Here is a 25,853-nt window from a genome sequence, read left to right on the forward strand (position 1 = left end):
TTGAGGGCTGAGGCAATTGCTTTATGCGTTTTGATACTTATCTTCGTGGTGCTTTATATATTTTACTCAAGGATAAGTATATTCAGTTCTATTATTTGTGTGTTACTGCAGGCTGCAAGTTTGGATTCTATCACTTCACTCGTTACGAATGACTTGATAACTATTGAAACACTGGTAAGAATAAATTACCTTCTTGTCAGCTATAATTAATTGATTTATGTTCTTATATCTAGTTTTCTGTAATTTAGGTCAAAGAGATGGAAATGTATCTGACCACTACAGATAATGTCATTCGAGCTAGAGGTAAGTTGAAGTTGAATTCATTAAAAATTAACAAAGATTTAGATTTTTGTTTAAATGGTGTTCACTCCACAACTATTACAAAGTTGGAAACATAGTGGTCACATTTTGTATTGCATAGTGATTTTGGTTAATATGGCCCCATAGATTCTACTTTTAGTTTAGACTATACTAGTGAATTTTTACTCTAAACTTTAAAAGTTCATTCTTCTTACTATTTTGGAAACTGCTGTTCTGTTTGTGCTTCTTTTTGAGTAGCACTGTTATTTTTCCTTGGAATATCTGCATTGCACAATAGGTGCTTCAATTTATTCCTGGCAGTTAACCACTTTCTTTCTTTTTTCCCATAAGTTTTTATCTATTTAATTTAATATGAAAATCTCATAGATTATGTCCTCATCTTCAGGTACCCTTCTTCTTGCGGAAGTTCTTGGACGTCTTGCTTCAAAGCCACTAGGCAGTGCTATCATTCATAGCTTAATTGGATTCTTCACAGATAGGCTGGTGAGTTAGTGCTCTTTCCCCTATGCAATTTGTTTGTTTTAAGTCGGTTTGATGGTGAAGCACATTGTCACAAGAGATAATTCTTTGATTAAACTCTTAACTTTTGCTGTTAATGTATTATTTTGTAATGATATTAGGCAGATTGGAGAGCATTACGTGGGGCTCTTGTTGGGTGCTTAGCATTACTGAGGAGAAAAAGTGATGTTGGTGTAGTCTCTTCCACTGATGCAAAAGCAGTTGCTGAGGTGTACTTAAAGACCCTACAGGTGCAGTCTTTAGGTCAGCATGACAGGAAGGTAAGAATCCAAATGCATGAATTTTAATCAAGAAAAAAAAAGAACTACTTGCCTTCATGTATAGCCACTGCCCTTTTACAAAATTTAACGTCAAAGCATTGTTGCAGCTTTGTTTTCAGCTTCTGGAATGCGTCTTACAATGCTATCCCAATGAGGTTGCTTCCTTGGTATTCTTTCCAAACTCACTCATTTTTAATATGTTTAATCGTTCGTTTCTTCTAGTGATATTGGATAAATTGCCAGCTGCCTTCCTTTTTATTTTTTTATTTTTTTACTTGTCAATTAAATCAATTTTCCTTTGCACGTTTGGCTAACTTTAGATGATAATTAGGCAACACAATTGCTTTCTGGTTTTGATGCTTGTTACTAATTTTCAATGTTCATGAAATTTCTAGCATTAATCTCTGAAGGTATTTATATATTAAAATGGTCTCTTTTTACAGCTACAAAATATATATTTTATTGCCTTATGTAATAATATGAATATATTGTCATTTTTTTTTTGTTAGTTTTCACTTTCTTTGGATGCTTATTTGCCCTGTGATGGAAAATCGAATTTTCAGAAGCAGTTTCATGGTTTTGCATTATAAGACAAATAATAAAGAAAATGTAGTATTTGTTTTAAATGGGCTTGGTGATTGGCTAATTTATTTCTGTCATTGATTTGATATCATTGACAGTTATAGGATGAATTCAATCATTATTCGAGCCTTGACGATAATGCAAGTGATAAAACTTCAATTCACGGGCACTTAAACAGATGCTTAGAATAATATGATCTTTCTTATTTTTGAAATTATACTGTGCATTTGGCTTGATTCCTCATTCGTTCTGTTTGGGTAGGTTCATTGGGACTACAAGAGCTTTAGTGGGTAAGGTGAGACTTTTATTTGATTAATGTTATAATCTTCTCAAAATTTCAACATTATTAAATATGGTTATCTGGATCAGGACATTATTTTGAGATATTTTGGCAGTGGCATATCTTGAAAATTGTTATTGCTATTTTGGTCAACACTTTTTGTGTTTTCTTTGCACTATGTTATATGCTGAAGGAACACAAATCAATAGATTTTTGTAATAAAAATGATCTCTGGATAAGAATTGCAGTGTTTACTTTCACCTTGGTTTATTAGCATAATCTGAACATGGTTTTTATAACATTGATCATTCATTCAATGTATGTTAATGCAATAGAGTGGCTTAAACAGATGCCAAGTTCTTTGTCATAGGTTAAAGGGTTCTGTGAAGGATGAATATGCAACCGACTGTCCATTCCAGATCATCTGCCAATGGATTTGGCCGTCGCAAAGGCGAAAGAGATGTGGGGACCAGGCTGGAGAATAGGTCACAGAGTGGGAAGTCAAATTCCAATAACAGATTAACATCTACTGGTGAAATTCGCTTACAATTTCTGTTGTTTCTTGTTAGGATTTATTTTCCATTGTTAAAGAGTCTAAATTCTATGACAAGGAGCAAAACTGGTGGCCATGGGAGTCCTTTGCATGATCGCTTAGTATATATAACTACTTGTTTTGTTGGTCAGCATGTCGATGTCCATGTGAAAAATGGATCCATATATTCTGGAATATTTCATGCAACAAACGAAAAAGATTTTGGTAGGTTTCACTTTTTCTATTTTTGTTGAAGAGCTTATGTTTTACAGGTTTCAACCTTTTTTATTTATTAAAGATCCAATCTTTAATATCTTAGTCTTCATTGAGTATTTTGCATTTTTTCTGGCGTTTAGTATTACTTTAGTCAGCTGACAGTTCTAATCCTGTATTTTAGATGAGCTTTATCACATTCACCTGTTTGTTACATTCAGGAATTATATTGAAGATGGCTCGCTTGACAAAAGATGGTAGCTCTCGAGGACAAAAGTCTACCGCGGAGTCAGTTAGCAAGCCTCCCGCAAAGACATTGATTATACCTTCTAAAGAACTTGTGCAAGTTATAGCAAAGGTTTTGCAATATTTATGTTCTGTTCTTATTTCTGATTTCAATTTGTTGCATATATTTTAAAAAGTAACACTACTTATGGTTTTTGTTTGAGTTATGTTATTTTTTTGTTATTACTATAACTAATAACAAAACTATTACTACTATATTACACTAATGCCTTGCTTGGTAAAAATTTTGGTTTCAAAAGTGAATAAAGGGTGGAGATCTTATCAAGATGTTACTTCAGAAAATCTTCACAATTATTTTGAATATTGAAATAGAAATGTTTACGGGCAATAGCTTAATAGGTAGCTACATTAGATATTACATAATTGGATAGAGTATGCTGATGCAGTGGTAATTCAACTTTGACAGGATGTTTCTGTTACAAGTGAGGGGTTTTTAGATGAGGCTCAGTGTGAAAACAGCAAGAACAAATTTGGAGCTTAGAAATGTATGGAGTATGACTGTAACTAGGGAAAGCTGTAGAAATATACAGGTCACTGATAATTACACTAATTTTTATAGTTTTATAATTACTGATATTTTCTAAACTTTCTAGTTCTCTGATTTTGCACCACGCAACAGTGCATGTGAAGGAAGATCATATGATTGTGTTTATGGTTTGTCTTTATTATTATTATTATTATTGCTGTTGTTGTTTTTCGTACTCCATTTCGTGAATCCCACTGCTGCTCAATTAATTACAATACCTTGCTCGTTACTGTTCATGGCTATAAAGCCTTTACTTTTGGAGATTATTAATACATACCATTTGTCCAAATATTTTCACTTTTTCATGGTATCCTTGCCCTTCTTGTAATGCTTTAGACAATACTTGGTGATTGGCTCTGCTTTGAACTTGTCAAGTGAGATGCATAAATAATGTTGTTTCTTTTTTTTTTAGACTTTCTAAAGTTATAATTAATTTTCTGACATTTTTAATTAGTTTCTGCTTGTTTGAAGTATATTTCAATATTTGTAATTGTAAGGGGCAATTCATCTAAATACTAGCATGCTTCTTTAATTCTATGTTGTTTATTATAGTCCTTTTTTTTTGTGCAGTCCCTGAGAAACCTGTAATTATTTCAATATATTGTCAACATTCTTGAAAGTGATTTTGTACCGCGCAATAGTGCATATGAAGGTTGTTCATATGATTGTATGTATGGTTTTATGGATTTAACTCCATGGCTACATTCTTAAGCTGTAAATCACTGTTGTTTGCAGGTCTCATGAGCTGGGCGCATTTGAAAGAGTCTTTGCTTAACATGCTTTTGGTATGTGCTATCTTAAGAAAAGAATAATGAAGGGATTTATTCTTGTTGATGTGCTATTTTCAAAGTGATTTTTACTGCACCATGCCTCTTATGTTTGAAGCTAATCTTCTACTGCAGGGATCCCCTGTTTTATGGTTTTATATATGATGAATTTGTAGTTATTTTTCTGTGTAAAAATATATAATTTGCCAAAAACATGGTAACTCAGCCAATCCTGAGGATGTTTTGCAGATATACGATGAACCTAAATGGAAGCTTGAAATTGTTGTGCAGTACTTTTGGAAATATGTGGGAAAGGTAAGGGACTTCTTGGAATGTTGAAAGAACAAAGTAATCAACCAATGATAAGACTTCACATATATTGACCAAAGAACTTTCTTCCATGGTCATTGCTGTAGTTTGTTATTGTTGTCCTAAAGTGTTATTTTGTTGTAATGATAAAGCAATTTTTTTACTCATTGCTGATATTCTTATTTACCTTGTATCATTCGATATTGCAGCCTTCTGTCCGTACTCGTAGGTCTAATGGTTCTGTAGATGATACAACATTTAGTGGAGCATTGAAGTGCTTTTCAGATATCACCGGCACAAAAAGCACTGTTAAAAGAATTGGGACTGAAGTAATTCAGTTACTCTTAGTACAAGGATTTCAGGTGATTGGTCTTGCTCTTTATGAACTTATCTATATACCTGTTAATAAGTAACACTGTCTTTCAAAGTTTAACCTGTTGTATGTAAAGAGACCCATGTACTCTATTTTATGCGATTGCTTTAGACCCCCACAACTGCTCTTTGTAGTTCTTTTTTAAATTTTGTAGGATGACTGAGAAGATAAAGTATTACTCTTCTTGCTAAACGCATCGGTTTTAAAGAAAAGATTCTGATTATATAATTATGTAGAGAATGGTTTTTCAAACGAAAATTTGTTTGCTGCTGACTTTCCTTCTCCAGATAATCTCAGTTGTTTATTTGAACATGGAAGAGTTTTGAACTCTAGTCATCTGATAAGCCATTCTAAATTGTTTAATGTTGTGATTCAACCAATTTTAAGGTCCTTAACCATAATTGCTTAATATGGTTTTTTTTTCTGGGTTATTGATCTCTTATGTAATTGAAGTTAAATTTATTGCCTCTGAACTTATATTTATGTGAATTTCCATTTATTAATGCAGCATTTTGATTCATATCTTGTTAATGAATTTTCATAATTTAATCTGATAAAAATCAATTTTTTAGTTGGAGTTTATACTACTTTTATTCATGTTGTTTCTGATAGTTCTCTTACATGGTTAAATTGTGTCTACCGACTGCATAGTCAATGCATTACTTCATAAGACCACTCAAGATAGTTTTATATGTAGTTAAGGAGTCTAATTAGTTAGCATCAGGATTAGGACTCCTAGTGAGACTAATTAGGCTCTTGGGCTTTCATTAAAATTTTCAACCTTTATTTTTAATACTTGTGCTCTGTAACTGTAAATTTTCTATATATAGGGAGTTTTGGAAGACGAACTATCCGCAGCAGAGAGCCAGCAAAAACCATAGACACAGTATTAAGATGGTAAGCTAAAGCTTTACTACATATTTTGAGTTCTTTCTTCTTTGAATTAAATCTGGTATTTTTATATGTATAAATATGTATATATATTTATATATGTATATTCTACCTAAAGACCCCCTTTTTTTGTGTTCAATCTTTTCTAACTGGTTTGTTGAATTAATTCGAGTTCTGTAGCTATTAGAAACAATGGTAAAGAACTGTGGGGATTACAGTTCCATCTGATTATTGAGACAATATTATTATTTTATAGAAGTAAATATTCAATTAGGTTTAAATTGCATAATTATTATGTTTGTTAAAGGTGTCTTTATTTAAAGTGCAATACCGATAAAATGGATATTTGGAAGACTTTTTGATGTTCCATTTGGCCATTCCTCACTGTTAAATATAGCTGCTAGTATCATGCTTGTTTATTACATCATTTTTTGTGAGTAGTGCCATTTTCTTGATTTAAATCGTTAATTTTTTTTGGTTAATGATGGCTCTTTATCTATTGTGGTACAGGCGCAAATGCGAGATTTGGCAGGGTTTGTCGAGACAAAACAACAGCTCTTGTCTCTAAAATCAAATCATCGTATGAATTGGATCGGTTTTGCTGTTGCTCATCATTTAAACTCAAAGTACGAATTTGACCTTATTTATTGATCCTTTATTTTTATATATTTATATATTTATCTTTCTAGTGGCCATCATTTATAGTGACAAACCTAAATTGTTTTTCTTGTTGGTCCCACTTACTAATGTTACTCAAATACTTAATGTTTGATATAAACAACCAAGAAGTTTCCAAACTTATGTTAATTTGGATGCCATACTTGATGCCCTGATGGTTACTTATGTTCATAATAATAAAATGACTTTCTTGTTTACAATGTGCAGGTATATTGAGATGATTTCTTTGGAGCAATTTTTGACAACATTTGTAGTTGAGGCCTTTAGAATGGAAGAATGTATTTCACTAATTTTTGTATACATTTCTTGTTTTGTATTTAGTGATAAAGGAATCTGAATTGGGCATAAATTATGTTGTAATATGATTTCTTAAGCCTAGACTAGTAGACTAAATATTGTAATTATTTGAGTAATTAATAAAAATCTATTTATGTTACCTTATTTGGCTTCAACTTTTATATTTGTTTTCCTAGTTGTGTAAGTAAAAAAAGATTATGTTTCTCTAAGCTAATATAACACGTGTTATACTAAAGTATAGTATAACACAAAAAAAGTGTTATACTAAAGTGTAGGATAACACAAAAAAAATGTTATACTAAAGTGTAGTATAACACAAAAAAAGTGTTATAGTATCGACTATAAATAACATAATTCAACACTTATCTATATATTAAAATAACACAGAAATTTTGTTATCGTTGACAGTACAATAACACATATGTATAACACTGATAAAGTGTTATGTAAAGTATCCTGACCTACGATAAAATAGTCTCTTAACACATCAGAAAGTGTTATCGTAGGTTTTGATAACACATTTTTGGTGTTATTAAAAGCATTTTTTCTTGTAGCGTACAGTCAGGAGTATTTCCTCACGCCTGACATGGTCGCGAATAACTTGGCCTTCACTCGAGAAGGTAAATGTCTTTTTCCACTGGTCGCTGTTTTTACTTAGCAAATTTCCTTGCATTTTTCTGAAACATCTTGTGTTTTTCAGGCCCATGGTTGCGACCAAACCCAACACCAAACATGGTGTTGAGGTCTGCCGTGTTGGCCAGCATGACGAACGTTGAGAAGAGTGTCAAGTCCCTGGTCACCGAGGCTAACTTGAGCTTAGCTGGCCTCCTGGCCCCTCACCAAGATGTGAGGGAACCCGCGGCAGGAATTGCCACTGCCGAGGAAAATCCCGAGTAACAACCACCAGCGTCTCCTCCTCGACAGAGACCAACTGGGGTTACAATCAAGGAACCCGTTGGTACTCCCCAGCATAAAGGTCTTTTGCCCCCCAAGGAAAGGGAAAACAAAAGGCAGCCGAGCCTGTCACAAACTTAGACGAGTCCTCTGACAAAAAACGGTATTGTTATTTCTCTCTTAGATAACTTGCCAATTCCCTGTCTTTTACTCGATGGGGACGGAAATTTTACATATGCTCTAAACCTAGGGCCAGACTTCTTCATGCCAGAGAGTGAGTGTATGACTAGCAGAGTCAATAGTATAGCGACCAGTAGTAATAGCTTGGGTATTTGACTTTGTAATTTTCTTTATTTATTTTCTGATGCAACATAACTTGTCATCTATTTTTGGCTTACTTTCTGCATGTTTATCTCTTTTGCAGAAATGGCTTCTGCAAGCGTTTTCAATCTATACAACACTCTGGAGGAGGAAGAGGTTCCCTTGGTCCGAAAGAGGAAATCAACCAGAAAACATGACGGTGAGTCCAGTCAAGTGCCTTCGGCCAAGAAGAATCAAGCCACCGATCCTTCAAGGATGGGCCCTCCGGCCAAACATCTCCCCAGCCTCCTGCTCCTATCGAGAAGGAAAATCTGCGTCCTCCTCCTCCTGCTGCCACGACTCCTTCACCTCCGGCCCCCACCGAACAGACCCAACAAGCTGAGGGGGTTCCCCCAGGGGCCAAACTATTGGGTCATGCCTTAAGGTCAGCCAAGGACCGCCTTACTCACATCCTCAAGCATGATCGCTGCAAGGAGGCCATGGCTGACGCAGAAACAATGGGGGTCGACCAGATCCTCAATAGAGCCATTAATGAAGTGGCCAGTGTAAGTAATCTTCCTTCTCTCTTATTCTCATGGTCATGATTTTCTCTTTTGAAGTCAGTCTAACTCTTATTCTTTGATTGCAGGCAATGCTGACCATGACGGCTACTCACGCCCGCGCGGGTGCAAGCCGCGGAGGCTAGGCATGCGGGGCAGCTGGAGGTGGTGACCCAACAGAAGGATTCTTTGGCTGCGAACTTGGCGGAGAAACAAGCCTCTCTAGAAAATGCCAGAAAACAGAGAGATGAATACCAGGAGGCCAGCTGAACCCACTGGCGTGAAGTCAAGAGGCTCCAGGATGAAAGTCTCGCGAAGGACAGGAGCATCACCGTCCTCAAGAGCCAAGTGGAGCAACTCAGGCTCACAAAAGCCAAGGACCTGCAGAGGTACAGAATGCGACACTTCGATGTTTCTACGACTTCTGGAAACACAATCAAAGTGCCAACTTCAGCTACCTTCTAGAGGATGCCAGGACACCTAAGTTGGCTCGTTGTGCTGATCGGCTGGCTGCTGAAGAAAGGGCCAGAGTTCCTGCCTCTCCAGATATTTCGCTGGCGATGGGGATGGATGGAGGGGAAGCTGCAGAAGACGCAGTCGACCAAAATGCTCCCCAGGATCCTCCTGCTGCTTCTTAGCCTGTTTTTATGTTATTTTCTTTTCTTTTCCTTGCATGACCCATAGGTCATGATGTTAAGACAATGTTTACTTTTTTATTGCTGCATGGGTAGCTTTACCTTTTAATTTAACATTTACATCCGAGCAATACTGCTCACGGTGTAAAAGGATTCCTTTGACATTATAATATTTCTGTTTTATTATACTATCTGTTCACATGATCGAACCTAGCATAGTACTTTGGCTTGATTTAACAAAACATAAATTTGGAAAAGTACTCTATGTACCGTAGCATGCTTTCACTTATTTTGTTCATGTGTTTACATACCTCTTGGTGTGTTTTTCTTTCTATGTGCCTTATATGCCCCCCCAAGTGATTGGGGAGCTTTAGGTCCTTGGTCACTTGCCTTGACCACAACCTGTACGAACATTACTGCTCGGTATAAAATGCATAACTTATAATACAGCAAAACAACACACATAATGAACAAATACTTGTAAAAAATTACAAAGTTTGGCAAGAATGACTGCCTGCGCACAGTCCCTTATAATTCTTGTATTTAAATGGACTAAACATGTCTTTACGAGTGATCTTTAAAAGATCTTACACTTATAAGCGATTATCCATATAATATGTCTAACCCTTTTTCAAAACATTTAAAAAGTAAAAGTTAATACAAGCCAGTCCTTTAAGAAGGATTGTTTACTGATAATACTTGCGCAAGTGTTCTCCATTCCAATAACGCAGAATGAGATCTCCATTTAAGCGTGCAAGTTTGTATGTGCCTGGATGAATGACTTCTTCAATCTGGTAAGGTCCTTCCCAGTTTGGTCCGAGTACTCCAGCAGCTGGGTCGCGGGTGTTTAAGAAAACTCTTCGAAGTACTAAGACTCTGATGTTGAACTTTCTCTCTTTTACTTTGGAGTTAAAATATCGAGCGACTTTTTGCTGGTACGCAGCTACTCGAAGTTGGGCTTTTTCTCGTTTCTCCTTGATTAGGTCTAGGGACTCCATCAACAGTTGACTATTTTGATCTTGGTGGTATGTGATTCTGCGATGCGAGGGCGGATCTAACTCGACAGGCAACATAGCTTCATACCCGTATTCTAAAGAAAATGGGGTATGACCTGTTGCTATTCGGTGAGAAGTTCTATACGACCAGAGTACTTCAGGCAGCTGTTCTGGCCATGCTCCTTTAGCTTCCTCGAGCCTTTTCTTTAGGGTATCCTTCAGTGTCTTATTTACTACTTCTACTTGTCCATTTGCTTACGGATGAGCAACTGAAGAAAAGCTCTTGATGATGCCATGCCTTTCGCAGAAGTCTGTGAACATGTCACTATCAAACTGGGTGGCATTGTCTGAGACAATCTTTCTTGGCAATCCATATCAACAAACAATGTTCTTGATGACAAAATCAAACTTTCTTTGTCGTTATGGTTGCGAGTGGTTCAGCCTCGGCCTATTTGGTGAAGTAGTCGACCGCCACCACTGTGTATTTCACCCCACCTTTTCCTATTGGCAAGAACCCGATTAAATCTATACCCCATACTACCAAGGGCCATGGAATTTTCATCTACTTTAATTCATTAGGAGCTGTCAGTGGGATCTTGGAAAACCTCTGACACTTATCACATTTTCGCACAAACTCCATCGAGTCTTCGTTCATGGTCGGCCATAAATAACCCTTCCTTAAAATCTTCTTTGATAAGCTCTGCTCCCCAGCATGATCTCCACAAAAGCCTTCATGTACCTCTTTCATCAACTCTTTAGCCTTTTCTGGTGTAACACACCTGAGTAGTGGCATTGAGTATCCTCTTTGGTATTGAACATCATCGACCAGGATATACCTAACAGCTTGTCTCTGAAGGGTCCTGGCTTTGTTTCTATCTGCTGGTAGTATACCGCTCGTGAGATACTCCAAATATGGTGCCATCCATGTATCTGCTAACCGGACCTCCATATTGTTTTCTTCTGCTCGTATGCTCAGCGCGTGTAGCCACTCGACTGGCACTAAATTTAAAGTGTCAGCATCCTTTGCACTTGCGAGTTTGGCTAAGGCATCTGCGTTTGAATTTTGATCTCGAGGTATTTGCTGGAGGGTATATTTCTCAAATTGCGCCAACAGATGTTTGGTTTTGTTCAAATAGGCCACCATTTTCAGACCTCGTGCTTGATACTCCCCTAAGACCTGATTCACTACCAGCTGTGAATCACTATAAATATCAAGCACTTTAATTTTCATGTCTTTGGCCAACCTTAATCCAGCGAGTAGGGCTTCATACTCGGCTTCGTTGTTTGAAGTGGTGAAATAAAACCTAATTGCGCAGTGAAATCGATGCCCTTCTGGCGTTATCAATATCACTCCTGCTCCTGCGTGAGATTCGTTGGACGATCCGTCTGTGAATAACTTCCACGAAGGAGCTTCAACTTGAGGCTCAGGCGCACTAGGCTTTTCACCCTGCTCGCTGTCTGGGAGTTCAGTAGATTTGGCAATGAAATTAGCCAAGACTTGTCCTTTTACTGATGCTCGTGGTGAGTATGTTATATCAAACTGCCCTAGTTCGACTGCCCATTTCAACAAACGACCAGCAGCCTCTGGCTTTTACAAAACTTGTCGAAGGGCTGATCAGTCAAGACTGTGATTGGATGGGCTTGGAAGTAAGGATGTAACTTCTGCGAGGCCAAAATTAGGCAATAGGCTAATCTTTCAATGGGAGGATATCTCAATTCAGCCCTGATTAACCTCTTGCTCACATAAAACACCGCCTTTTGTACGCCTTCTTCTTCTCTTACGAGCACCACACTAGCAGCATATTCGGTGATCGCCAGGTAAATGAGCAAAGTTTCCCCTTCTATAAGCTTTGATAAGACAGGAGGCTGCGCCATGTGGGCTTTTAAGGCTTGGAAAGCTTGTTCACAGTCTTCAGTCCACTCGAACTTCTTGTTGCCCCTAAGTAGATTAAAGAAAGGGACGCATTTATCCGTCGATTTTGAAATAAATCTACTGAGCGCGGCAATTCTTCTAGTCAAACTTTGCACATCTTTGAATGTTTACTGGCGATTTCATAACGATCAGGGCCTAGATCTTTTCGCGATTAGCTTCGATTCCCCTCCAATTGACAATGAACCCCAAGAACTTCCCTGATCCTACTCCGAAGGAACACTTGAGAGGATTTAGCTTCATTTGATATTTATTCAAAACATTGAAACACTCTTGTAAATCCTTCACATGTCCATCTGCCTTTTTTGACTTTACCAGCATGTCATCAACGTACACCTCCATGTTTACTCCAACCAACTCCTTAAACATGTGGTTAACTAGTCGCTGGTAAGTCGCACCAGCGTTTTTCAATCCAAAGAGCATTACTTTGTAACAGTATAGCCCTGTATCAGTCCGAAAGCTAGTGTGATCCTCGTCAGGGGGATGCATACTAATCTGATTGTATCTTGGGTATGCATCCATGAAAGAGATGATCTCATGGCCTGCAGTTACATCGACCAGCTGGTCGATCCTTGGGAGTGGGAAGCAATCCTTAGGGCAAGCTTTATTAAGGTCTGTGAAATCCACACAGGTTTTCCATTTGCCATTAGGCTTGGGAACCAGTACTGGATTAGAGACCCATGATGGATAAAACTCCACCCTGATGAACCCATTCTCCTTTAGTTTTTCAACTTCTTCTTTCAAGGCTTTCAATCTGTCTTTATCGAGCAGCCTTCTTTTCTGTTGCACGGGTGGAAAGCTTTTGTCGACGTTCAGGACATGGTTGATGACTGCAGGATCTATCCCAGCCATGTCTTTATGTGACCAGGCGAAAACTTCCTCTTCCTCAAAAATTCCACCAGTGCGTGCTTGGTTGTTGCTTCTAAATTTTTGCTGACCGTCAGGTCCAACATCTTCCTCAAAATCCCCAAAGCGAGGATCTAAGTCTCTATCCTCACTTTGGGTAACACCCTATTTGGTGACTTCATCACCTGATTGGGCTTGTACATCAATGGCCATCTGCAACTTTTCTGGGGGAGCGCTCCTCGACATACCCTTCTTGGCCTTAGTGATTGAGGCATTGTAGCACTCCCTTGCTTCCCTCTGTTTTCCCAACACGTGTCCTAACCCTGCGTCTGCTGGGAATTTCATGGCCAGGTTCCATATTGAGGTGACGGCCCGAAGGTCAACCAATATGGGTCTTCCAATTACAGGATTGTAGGCCGAAGGACAATCAACTACTATGAAAGTAGTGAGTAATGTCCTGGTAGCGGGCGATGTACCTGCTGTTACTGGAAGCCTAATTGACCCTGTTGTTGCGAGTCCCTTACCAGAGAAACCGTAAATTGTTTGGTTGCAAGGCTCCAAGTCCTTGACGGACAACTTCATTCGTTCCAGCGAAGATTTATACAGGATGATAACTAAACTTCCTGTATCTACCAGCACTCTTTTCACCATCATATTGGCAATTTGAACATCCACGACCAGCGGATCGAAATGTGGGAATCGAACATGCTGGGCATCGCAATCAGAGAAGGTTATTTCACCATCCTTTGTCCGAGCCTTCTTTGATTCCCGGTCCTCCACAGTCATCATCTCGATGTCCTGGTCGTGGCGTAGGGTCCGAGCATATCGTTCCCTTGTCTTTCCGTTGTTTCCCGCAAGATGCAGGTCTCCGCAGATGGTGAGTAAGGTGCCAGTCACGGGGTCAGGCTGTAAAGGTGGCGAGCGTTGGCGTGTAGGCGCCTGCTTGTTGCACCTGGAGCCTCTTGTTGGGAAGCTCCTGAGGCCCGTACATATCTCCTAAAGTGTCCTTGTCTAATAAGGAACTCGATTTCTTCCTTCAGCTGGTTGCACTCATTCGTATCGTGTTCGTAGTCGTTGTGAAAATGACAGAACTTGGTGGTATCCCTTTTCGAAATATCCTTTCGAATGGCAGCGGGTCTTTTGTAAGGCACACTGGAACTTGTGGCCCGATACACCTCTGCTCGAGACTCGATGAGGGCAGTGTAGTTGGTGAACTATGGTTCATAACGGTTTCCCTTAGCGCGCTTGCTCTCGGAAGTAGAGGGTTCGTTATGGGGCCTCTTCCCCCCATTCTTGTTGTTGCCATTCCCATTGCCTTTGCCGTTGCCGTTGGGTTTTGACCCATTGGCGGCTTTGGCGGGGTCTTCAGTCCCCTTATCGTTATTTGGGGTCTTTCCCTCGCTAGCAATGGCATCCTGAGCTTCATGTATCGATCAGCTCGATCCAAAAATTCTTGGGTAGTTTTAACTCCATGCTTTCTGAGGCTACTCCAAAGGGGCGTACGGCGACTAACTCCCGCAGTTAGGGCAATCATTTTTATTCGTCTGCCACTGTTTTGGCTCCAGTCGCAGCTCGCATAAAACGTTGGACGTAGTCTTTCAGTGGTTCTCCTTCTTGCTAGCGTATCTCGACCAGCTGGTTTGCCTCTGTTGGGTGCACACGACCCGCATAGAATTGTCCGTAAAACTCCTTTCCGGACTTCTCCCAAGATACAATACTTGCAGGAGAGAATTTAAAGAACCACTCTTATGCAGCATCAGAAAGTGTTGTAGGAAAGATCCTGCACCGAGCGTCTTCGGACACCTTCTGAATGTCCATTTGTATCTAAAACTTGTTGACATGAGATACCGGGTCACCATACCCGTCAAAGTTTGGCAGTGTGGGAATTTTAAACTTACTGGGAGTCTCTGCCACAGCGATCCTCTGAACGAAAGGAGTGCCCTTATCCTGTTGTACTCAATGTGTGACGTTCTTCCCCCGACCAGTTGTTGTACTGCTTGGTTCAGGGCATCTATCTGGGCCTGAATGGTTTCAGGAATTGCCAAGGCCTCTGGTGCCGGGTGAATTTACTCGTCGTGCCATTCCCTGCGGTTGTTGAGTACATCCCTTAAGTCGTCATCTCTTCGTCGTTGCTCGCTGGCTCCGAGCTGGCTAAGGACATTGTTTTGTCTGGGCTGCCCCCCAGCATTACGTCTCGCTTGTTGGTCTTCTCTAGGTGGTGGGCTTCTGCCTCCACCTCTCTCCTCGTTCCTCCGACCAGCATTCCCTCTGCCTGAGTCGGCCTCATTGTAGCCATGGCCATCTCTGAACCTCGATTTGCTATGGTGGGACCGACTGCCTCCTCGGTTGCCTCCTTGGGCTGGAACTTCCCGAGCGTTAGGGGGAGGCCTGCCCTGGTCGGTAGGTCCCCGTGCATTATCATTCCATGGGGGGGCCCTGATCGCAGAGCCTGTCTCTGAGTTCCTTCTGTTGCTAGAAGGACGATGTCCCCTGCTCGGTGGGTGCGGCTCTTCACCCCCCTGGCGTCTAGGGCAGCGGGGCTGCTGCCCGGCCCTATTCTGCCTTGGCTGTGGGGGATTGCCTCGACCAGCCTGAGATAGAGGCTGTGTCTCAGGGTCCCTAGATGGGACATCATCCTGAGGATTTGGTGGCTGCTCCGGCCTTTGAGGGCTCGTTGGCTGGATTGGAGGGCTAGGATTGGGACCCCTTTGAGGTGGCCCATTTGAGGGTTGATTAGGTATGAGGGAGATGCAGCCTGATTCCTAGCCAATTGCAGGGCTGCTTTGAGGGCTGCCATGGCCTCCCTCTGACGACGATCCATCTTCGCCTGTCTTTCACTCAACTCTTGGCGCTGACGCTCTATTTCTTACTGCTGTCACGCCATGGTCTCTGCATCGCTTTCTTGACTAGCCGTTAGATTGGCCAATTCATCTTGCAATACTCCCAGGGTATTTCTCAGCGTTTCGGAGTCCAGTTCCTCCTCATCAAATTCCAAGTGTGGCTCATTTTCAGCCATGTTCGCAGGAGGAGGTTGAGATGGTGCAGCGCCAGCCGCCTGCCCAGTCTTCTTTGTTGTCTTTGCCATTAATGCTTCAACAACCTCGTCTCAAGCTCTCAATAAAAGCACCAGAATGTTGACCCTCATTTTGGTCAACTGACACGAAGTCAAATTCTTGATGTGATGGAAAGTGTTGAAATAGATCTAATGGAAAGAACAGTAAACGACACAACAAATTATAGTGGTTCGGCCCCACAAATTGGTAATGACCTACGTCCACTTAAGCTATTATTGATATTAATTCTCTAAGGAGTGATCAAAGAACTAGGGTTCTCCGAGTTTCACAATCCTTAGAGGGATGAATAATACAATCGAAAGATAATGGCTATAATTCTCTTGTAAAGCATAAACTCAAATCAGCCAAAAAGTCCCTTCCTTGAGCTATTTCTCTCTATTTATAGGCTCAAGGAGGATTACATTAATTAGTTACAGATATTCTTTCCTAAATAATCGGATCATCAGGAATCATGGGAGATAATCTCGGATATGGTTACAATTGCACAAGATCATCTCAAAATATACAGAGTATACGACCAAGTTGGTCGTATATAAAATCCAAATGTTATGTCAGGGGAATCTCCCTGGTCGATGGTCGAACAGAACCTCTGCCAGGTGTCAGCCACGTGTGAAAAATGCCTGCCACGTCATCCACGCCTGCTTTTTGGATAACGAGCAAGAAAAACATGGAGAAACTGGAAAACAAGACAAACAAAAGAACGTGTTTATGTATATAAGAATGCAGCTCCTGAGCTTCTTGCCAAGCCGACATCAGACTACTGTGAGTATTACAAACCTATTGATTTGAAAAAATTTGTTGCAAAAAGACTAACCCCATATTGGGAAGAGATGAGGAAAAAAAACAAGATGCTCGGGCTCAAAACAAGTATCCACATAACTCAGGGTGTGGTGGTTATGCATTGGCAGAGCAACAAATGGAACATGAATTGGGTCATAAGTTGACCGAATATGACAAATCTGAGATGTGGACATGGGCACGGATGAACAAGAAAGGATAAGTTATTGATGAAGAAGCTCGAGAGGTGGTGAAGAGAATTGTAAGTGTTCTTGGATTTTTTTTAAATAATTTTAATGATTAATGTATGTGTTAAATTCTAATTGATTTACTAACTATGTATACAGGCGGAATACATGCAAAAAGTAGCAGAGGGCGAGTTGGTGGAGGAAGGTTCAAGCGATATACTAACTATGGCATTAGGCACTCCAGAGCATAGGGGGCGTGTTAGGGGGATCGGTGCACATGCCGCTCCCCGTACATTTTTCCATGTCCCACCGCCAAAAAGATTCAATCACAAACAAAAGGTGTGGAAGATGCTCGTTATAAAGACCTTGAAGAGAAATGATGTCAATCTGATGAAAAGACGCGTCAACAAGAGGAAAAGTTAATCCTGTTGATGGCGCATATTGCATCTCAATATAGTGGTGCATTTGGAACATCAAATGCATCTAGTTTGGGTGTAAAAGGAGCCTCAAACACACCACATGCACCAGATGCTCCTCCACCACCGACATGGACATCGTATGCTCACCGACCACCCTCAGAGGTACCATATGCTTCTCCACCACTGACGTAGGCACCATGTTCTCCTCCACCACCATAGTCAAATTTTCCTGATCAGGTAATAGTTTCTTATTAGTTCATTATTGCATATATTTGATAAATTAAAAATAAACTAGTTTATCAAAATTCTAACAGATTAATTGTAATGTAATAGATTAATTGTAAGTTATGTCTTTGTTCGACACAAAACTAGTTGCAGTGGGCAAACTTTTACATTACCTATTGCACAGAAATAGATAGCATTCAATTGCGTCCTAAAAATGATCATGTGAGAGTTGAGGTAGCCATTCAAGAGAACGCTAGTTTACCGCATCCGCTTACAATGGAAGGTTATACATTGGTTGGACAAGCAGTCGAGTACGATGTTGGATGGCCACAGCGTTGGGTCCTTACTAATCAACAAATGAAAGGGCTACTTGCGCCCTCTAATCAACAACCAAGAAAATCAAAGAAAACAATAGAGGCATTGACACAGGAGCCTACAAAAGTGCCTATGACAAGAATGTTGAAGTGTTTGGTGAAGTTTATTGATAATTGGAAAGCTGACCGCGTGGTAGAAATTCCAATTGTAGAAAGGGTATATGGATTCCAAACTATCGCTCAGTTAGGGAAAGATGATGTCCTCCACTTTTGCAACTATGAGATGATCGGACAGATGGAGCTAGCATTATATATGAGGTACAATGGTGTTTACAATCTTTTATTTTATTTAGTGTAACTTGGAATTTAATAGTTTATTGACTTTTTTAATTATATGTAGCTTGCTCGATGATTTAGTGCAAACAACGGGGTTGAACCACATGTACACTTTCATTCATCCCGCTTTAGTGTCCACTAATGCAGGAGCCAATGAAGCACGTGCAAAAAATCTCTTCGATCGATTTCTACAAATAGAGCTAGAGACACAGTTTCTAATTTGTCGTTGGAACAACAAGTAAGTCTACTGAATTTTATATTCATATATTTTGTTTATTGATAAATATCTTACATAAGTTTTTTTGGTTGTAGCTATCATTGGATGTTAGTATTAATTCAGCCACACAATCATTCTATAGCTTTTTTTGATCCTGTAAACTCACATTTTTGTCTGGAAATCAAGGAGATAATTATCATGTGATTATACATATTACTTAATTAATTTATGATTTCATTTCAAACTCATGTCTGGGTAAATATTAATATTTTGTGCAGGGCATTGGATTAATATGATATACACCGAAGAAAAAAAGAGTCCATCAATCTAAAAGTTTATGCTCTAAGGTAGGTAAATTATATTACTTATCGTATTAAATTTTTTGACATATTTTTCTTATAATAACTTGTAAAATATAATACTTAAATTTGGATAACTATGTTGTAATAGTGTCGAAACCAAACTGGGCCAACCAAGTGTGGCTTTTACATTATGAAGTTTGCTAGAGAGTTGATTTCACAGCCTAGACAAAAGACCTACTTGAAAAATGAGGTATTGTTTTACGTTTTAATTTTAATTAAAACTATCATTCATGATTTTATTTGGATGATTTATAACTTATTATTTTAAATATTTTCTAATTACAAATACGGCACCTTAGTCGGCTTATGAAATCAACGAGATACGGGATGAGTGGACTAAATCAATTATGGCGTATCTCAGTTAGCAAATGAGCAAGTTGGTGAGGAAATTTTAGTTTTGGTAGGTTTAATACTTAGAAATTTAGAACAAAAGAGTACCTAGATACATAGATTAAGTTTGAAATCTGAATTACTTTTCTAGATTTGATCGCAAATATTAACTTTAGATAAATGTTTAAAAAATTTATACTATTGTTTTTCTATTTATAATGTTGTTTTTCTATTTCTGCTATTGTTTTTCTGTTTCTGCTGCTATTTTTTTTATCCAAATAGGCCAGGTAAATTGGTATAAACATTTGCAATTTCCTTGATTAATACTTTATGTGACAGTTCCCAACTGACGGCAAAAAAAAAAACTCATCTTTAACATTTGTGGCACTTCATCACTACCACAAACCAGCCTGGCATTTGCATTAGTGGGGAACTGTCACAAATCTGGCATTTGTGGCAGTTTCCCACTGATACAAATGCCAGCATGGTTTACGTCATAGGATTCCGCATCACATTTAAAACTGATGCAAAAACTCAATTGTGGCAGTTAGAAACTGATGCAAATGGCCTTTTTTGTTATAATGGATGTTTGTGTGTTTTTGGTGGGTCCAAGAATACGATTTTTCATTTTTTCATAGCAATCACCAACAATCAATGTTCATTAAAATAATAAGAATGTTAAATATAATAATTAAATTTTTAATATGAATATTCAAATAAGAAAATATTCAAGTCATTAATTGATCGTTCTATATCTTATGCATTTATAATGCTAAGACACTCAGTGTCAAAAAACTTGAAAAAGAAAAGTTTATTTGCATATATGGACTCCCAAATGCATCTACAGAGTTTTCTTAAGTGTTATATATATTTTTTAAATTCCAGCAGAGTTTTCCCTATAAGTAGGACTACCTAATCCTGAAAACATTCAATTTAATATTAAAATATTAAATAGATCGAGTAGATACTCATAACTATTCTTAATTTCATATCAGTCCAAAGAATTAGTTGAAGGGAGACCATAGTTTGAATATCATTGTTGAGCCTCTAATCATGTGCAAAATGACTGCTTGTTCTACATCCTCTGAAGTTAGAAAGATTGATTCACGACTCATGAATGATGGGTCCATGGGAACCGAGACTACTCTGCCTATTCCTTTAACTTTGTAAAATTTTCTCATCATAAATTGAAGGCTAACATGGATGTAATTCATGATGTGATCACCAAATGGTTGACCTTCTATCAGAGCATCACCTAAATTAATGTGAGATCCAGCTGATGACAGATGTGGGCTACATGTAGAAGTACGTTTCCTCTTATCCTTGGCGAGCTTGTTGACATGGAAGGTGTCTTTTTTAGAGGACCCTACACAATCATAGTTAATTCTTTTGGCCATGGAAGGAATACATCATAGGTATCTCGAACATAGCGTATCTCCCCAACAGAACACAAGATTTTAGCGTATCTCTATAAAAACTTATGTATGTCCAAAAAGTTTGAATTTAAAAAAATTTCAAATTCCCTCCTATTTTTTTTAACTAAAATTTTATTATTTATTACATCAACAAGAAAAATATAACACAACATCCCATTCTCTCTCTCTCTCTCCTTGGTCTCTTCCCCCATTTCTCTCTCTATCTCTCTTTCTCTCACGGACTCCACGACCAAGCCACAGACGGCGGCACTTTGGCCACCCCCCCTCCTACACGCGCCGGCGCAATGGACGCAGAAGGTCGGCGACCTTCGTCCCCCGTGAGCCCAGCCCCTCATGCGCCGACCTCCGCCGCCTAAAGTCATTCGAAGTCGCGGTGGTGCTATTTTTTCCAAACACTTTCGAGTGTTTTCCGACCACCTCGAGCTACCCCGACCCAAACGAACACCACCAGTGCATTCCTTGTGCTTTGGGCATCAAAACCCACTAAAGGATTGATCATTTTCCCGAACCGCCACCATGGGGTGGTGGGGCCGCCGTTAACGTCGGAATTCCGGTGGGAGCTTTGGCTAACAATTAATTTTTTTTAAATTAAAAATAAGACATTTTAGGACTTGCATTGTCAGTCCTAAAAGCATTCTTTTAGGACTCGCACATTCGTTGTGAGTTGTAAAAAATATCAGTTTTTAAGGCTCTCAAATAGAGGACACGCGCCTCGCGGGTCCTAAAAAGCCTTTTTTGTAGTAATGACATGCTTATTTTTTTAACACCTCCCATCCCTTTTAATATCTTACGACCTTAGACATAAATAATAACTTTCAATAACTTACAATATGAGACATTAAAAATTCCTTCTAACTTTCATTATCTTACACAATAGGTGTAAGACATTGTAGGAAGTCATTATTAAAAGTGTATTTTGTAGTAGTGACGTCTAGTTATTTTGTTTAAGTTTTTAATAATGGTGTTTAAGTTCATATAAAACCTATTTAAGGGTTTCTAACATTTTTTTAAGTAGTTGGTTTGACCAATTCCTTTTAAGAGTATATTTTAAACATTTTGATTGCATGGGAATAGAATATCATCAAGTGTGGTGTTTTGTCATAAAAAAATTAGTAGGCATTGTTTTTATCTATAAACTTAAAATATACCAGATATAGCACATTAATTCAAAGAATCATATTAGTTACATATAATCACCATATTATATATATTTTTATATAATTCGATGAATAATACGTTGAAGTGTGGGTTGGAATTTGAACAAACGAGGACACGTTAACACGTTTCATGGATAATGCTCGACTTGCCAATGGGGGTAGGTGACGATTGAGAGTTTTCAATATAAATGTCCTAAAAAAGCTTTGTAATATTTGACTTCGACCACTCACTATATGACAAGCGAAGGGGAGGAGGAACTTACCTTCTCAACGATAGTCATCGAAGTCATTAAAATATCTTATATCAAAGTTTTGTTATTTTACTATTAGTATAGAGCTAAAAAATTAAATAAAATTCTTTGACTAGAATTATCAAAATTTGAAGTTTTATTTTCCAAATAAAAAAAGTTTCATTATCTTTTATTTCTTTTTTAAAAAAGGAGTTATTAATATATGGGATAGTGGTGATTTGATTCATATTGTTGGTGAGGGTATAGTTTTAAAAAGTTTTACGCCTTTTAACGGCAACATAATTTGTTATTAAGAAAATAATTATTGAAAAAATATTATATATATTTTTGACGCCCAAATTTTCCTAATATAGCTTTGTGCCTAGATTAGAGGGTTGGGAGGCAATAATTGAGTTACTTATGTGCTATGTGTTATGAGCATGTTATTATGTAAATTATGTAAATTGTATTATGATATGATTATGCTTGCATGTTTAAATGTATTAAATGTGCATGTGGACCTATTTCTTATTATAATTTCATTTTCATAATTTTGACCCGCTGATGGTATAATTGTAAATATGTGTGATCTATAATTGTGACCACATTATTATATCGTTTTATTTGAGTTACCAGGCACAAGGCGATAAGTTAGTGGAAAAATCACAAAGGGGAAAAATACCCAGCTCGGGGTGAGCTTACAGGTATTTTGGTAATTTGGTAAATTACTGGGAATTATAGAGTAACGTGATTAAATTCATGAATATTGGTTTGATAGGCTTATTAAAAACTAGCAGGAATTATGCCAAATGACAATTTTTCCCCTAGGGGTAACCTTTGAGGTCAAATGGGGCAATGGGCATTGTAGTCATTTGACCACATGGGTTAACTAACTAGGCCAGTCGCTGAGCTTAGGCTCATTCACGTTCAAGACAATTCTAGTGGCTTTAGGAGCATTTTCATTGAAGAAAACACAAGGTACTCCAAAGCTAGACTAAGCTCAGATTTTTTTAGGAGACTAAAGGCAATCCTAGTGGAGTGCCAGCTTTGGAATGGGTTTCGAAGTAACTAAGGTCGTCTTCATCCCCAAGGAGTTCGAAATTCAGAGGTGAGACCCCTGTTTTTGGTGTTCTTGAACTTCTCTTGATTTTTTATTCCTAATTTGAGTTTCTATGAGTGTATGTGATGAGCTGAGTGGTAGATTTTGTTGCTTAGGCCTAGTATATTGTTTATGTGGCTAGAATCATGTTAAAATCAAATGGTTGGGTCGAATTCAGGGTCTGAATTTGTGGGAGAATCGCAGAGTTTGTAATGGGGGAAGAACATCATGTTTTGGGCAGATTTTGGTTTCTGGAGACCTAGAGCAACCGCGCTAGTGTCCTAGAAAGGGGGAAATTGGAGTCCAATTTGAGGGCTCTAGTTGTGGGGCGCGACTGCGCCATGGGTTGGCGCAACCGCGCCAATGGCCTAAAAGTGCCAATTTTTCTATGGGTGCGACCGCGCCAGGGGCCCCGAAATGCTAGTTTGTTGAATTTTAAGGGCTAGGCTCGAAGGCACGAGAATCTGATTTGGGAGCCGCTTAGGGGGCTCGGGCGACTTTTTAAGCACCCCGTTACCTGGGAACAATGGTTTTGAGAATTAGAGTTCAGTTTTAAACTCAGGTTCTAGGGTTAATTCTTAATGAGCATATACTTGTGTTGTGACTAGGGTTTCCTCCAGACTCGGGTTAGGGATAGCGCTCAGAGGCGTTTCGTTACTCACACGAGGATCGAGGTAAGAAAACTGTACGTGATGCATGAGATACGTAATCAGGGCTTGGTCCAGTTGTTAAATGTAATATGATTGGGGCTTAGCCCAGCTGTCAAATGTAATACGATTAGGGATTGGCCCAACTGTAAAATGTAAACATGATTAGGGATCGGGCCTTGTTAATAAGCATGATTATAATTATGCCTGTGATTATCTGTTTACGTACACTGTAAAATGTTGTATCTATGCGGATGATGAATGTATTATATGTATGCTTGTTCATGACTTAAAGGCTCAACTTATAAGTTGAGGATTTATCTATTGGATATGATTAAAAGCTCGACCTGTTAGCCGAGGGCATATCTGGTTGAAAAGGCTCGACTTATAAGTCGAGGGTTTACAAGGCTCGACTTATGAGTCGAGGGTTTACAAGGCTTGGCTTACAAGTCATGGTCAACACTATGCGCACAGACCGCTGGCCGTTATGGCTAGGCCACCTTGGAAGTGTATAATGAACTTGACTGGCTCGGATGCCACTTGAATAAATAGAAGTGTGATATGCACTTGTGTGACCCTGTGTTTGCTTACTTGTACAATGTGCTTGCTTGGTTTCAGTTATCACTGTTGTTGACCGTGTTTTTGGCCAATGACGTGTAGACGTCAAAAACGACAAAATCCTTCAAGAGAAATAAACGACACAGACGATTTTTATAGTGGTTCAGCCCCAATGTGTTGGTAATAGCCTAATCCACTTAGAGTTGAGATTATAGGTCTACACTCAAGATCAGATGAACCTGAGTCAACTGAGTTTCTTTAGTGCAGATTACAAGAATACAAGAATTCTCTCAAATACAAGTACTCTCTCTCTCTAAAAAATTAGAATTCGAATCGAAAGTTCAAAAGTCCCCTTTATGATGCCATAAGCCTTGTATTTATAGGCTCAGGATCGTACAGATGGTATCCCCCCATAATCGGGATATTTTGTTATTCTCATTATATTTAATTTACAATAATATTCAAAATATAACAATATACTATATTCGTGGGATAAACTGAGAGATTCCCGCACAAGCCAAGACCGATTCTTGTTGAAGCCGTTTCTGGGATCTCTTGTGTAGCCCTGCTCTGTCTAGTCAATCCATATCACATTCAGGCTGGTCGGCTAAACTTTCACTGGGCAGACACGCACCTAACTAGGCAGACATGCACTTAACTGGGCAGACATGCACTTGGTCGGGCAGACATGCACTTGACTGGGCAGACATGCACTTGGCTGGGTAGACCGGCACTTGACTGGGCAGACATGCACTTGGTTGGGCAGACATGCACTTGACTGGGCAGACATGCACTTGGCTGGTCGGACATGGTCATGACTGGTCGGCCAAGGTCATGCCTGGGCAGACAAACACATGACTAGTCGGACATGGTAATGCCTGGGCAGACAAACACATGACTGGTCGGACATGGTCATGCTTGGGCAGACAAACACATGACTGGTCGAACATGGTCATGCCTGGGCAGACAAACATGTGACTGGCCAGTCAAAAATTCTTCACTGGTCTACCGGGTCACTCCTAAGCCAGATCACCCAACCATTCCTTGCCAGTTTTCATTTCTATTGCCACGTCATCGAACTCCAATTTTTGGGGATAACAACTGTTAAGCATGCTCTTATGTTCTGTTGATTATTTGAGTCTGTTAATATGTTTTCTTACTGAGTCTTTTGGCTCACGGGTGCTATGTGGTGCAGGTAAAGGTAAAGAGAAGCTTGCCTAGCTATGAGTTGGAGAGCGTTGAGGCGATGTGTACATATGTAGTTTGCTCGACTGCGACGATCGAGATATTGTGGGAACTAGGGTTGGACCCTGTTTTTCCTATAAGGTCGACCTATTTTATAATCCCTAAGTTGTAAACAATGTTTAAACTTGTATTTTAGGATCAATATAAAGAGTAAAGTTTTCTTTTAATGGAATTGTTTATTCCTCGACCAAGATTTTGAATACATGAACCATTAGTTGCTTTATT

The 25,853-nt window shown here is 39.0% G+C and overlaps 2 protein-coding genes across 3 annotated transcripts; both read left to right on the forward strand.

The window, feature by feature from the left end:
- Positions 1 to 232: 232 nt before the first annotated feature.
- LOC133829361 (MMS19 nucleotide excision repair protein homolog) lies at positions 233 to 3,478 on the forward strand. Of its 2 annotated transcripts, XM_062259138.1 has the most exons (6): positions 233 to 303; positions 707 to 804; positions 942 to 1,100; positions 1,208 to 1,267; positions 2,929 to 3,065; positions 3,420 to 3,478. In XM_062259138.1, the coding sequence occupies exons 1-5, from the start codon at positions 258 to 260 to the stop codon at positions 2,938 to 2,940; spliced, it is 375 nt and encodes a 124-aa protein (XP_062115122.1). In that variant the 5' UTR covers positions 233 to 257; the 3' UTR covers positions 2,941 to 3,065; positions 3,420 to 3,478. The 2 variants fall into 2 exon arrangements, with proteins under 2 accessions (XP_062115122.1, XP_062115121.1); XM_062259137.1 differs by lacking the exons at positions 2,929 to 3,065; positions 3,420 to 3,478 and having other exon boundaries at positions 1,208 to 1,775.
- Positions 3,479 to 5,643: 2,165 nt separating this feature from the next.
- LOC133829362 (N-terminal acetyltransferase A complex auxiliary subunit NAA15-like) lies at positions 5,644 to 6,945 on the forward strand. Its single transcript, XM_062259140.1, has 3 exons — positions 5,644 to 5,885; positions 6,390 to 6,505; positions 6,765 to 6,945. Exons 1-3 carry the CDS (start codon positions 5,883 to 5,885, stop codon positions 6,892 to 6,894), a joined length of 249 nt encoding a protein of 82 aa, XP_062115124.1. The 5' UTR covers positions 5,644 to 5,882; the 3' UTR covers positions 6,895 to 6,945.
- The last annotated feature ends 18,908 nt before the right edge of the window (positions 6,946 to 25,853 follow it).

This window comes from Humulus lupulus, chromosome 4 (genome assembly GCF_963169125.1).
Source record: "Humulus lupulus chromosome 4, drHumLupu1.1, whole genome shotgun sequence".
Taxonomy (NCBI): domain Eukaryota; kingdom Viridiplantae; phylum Streptophyta; class Magnoliopsida; order Rosales; family Cannabaceae; genus Humulus; species Humulus lupulus.

Bases quoted from the DNA above. Each gene is read 5' to 3' on its own strand.
- LOC133829361 (XM_062259137.1), top strand. From the start codon at position 258: ATGGAAATGTATCTGACCACTACAGATAATGTCATTCGAGCTAGAG. The intron at 304-706 runs GTAAGTTGAAGT...CCTCATCTTCAG, and splicing joins TAATGTCATTCGAGCTAGAG to GTACCCTTCTTCTTGCGGAA. The intron at 1,101-1,207 runs GTAAGAATCCAA...GCATTGTTGCAG, and splicing joins TAGGTCAGCATGACAGGAAG to CTTTGTTTTCAGCTTCTGGA.
- LOC133829362 (XM_062259140.1), top strand. The intron at 6,506-6,764 runs GTACGAATTTGA...TACAATGTGCAG, and splicing joins GCTCATCATTTAAACTCAAA to GTATATTGAGATGATTTCTT.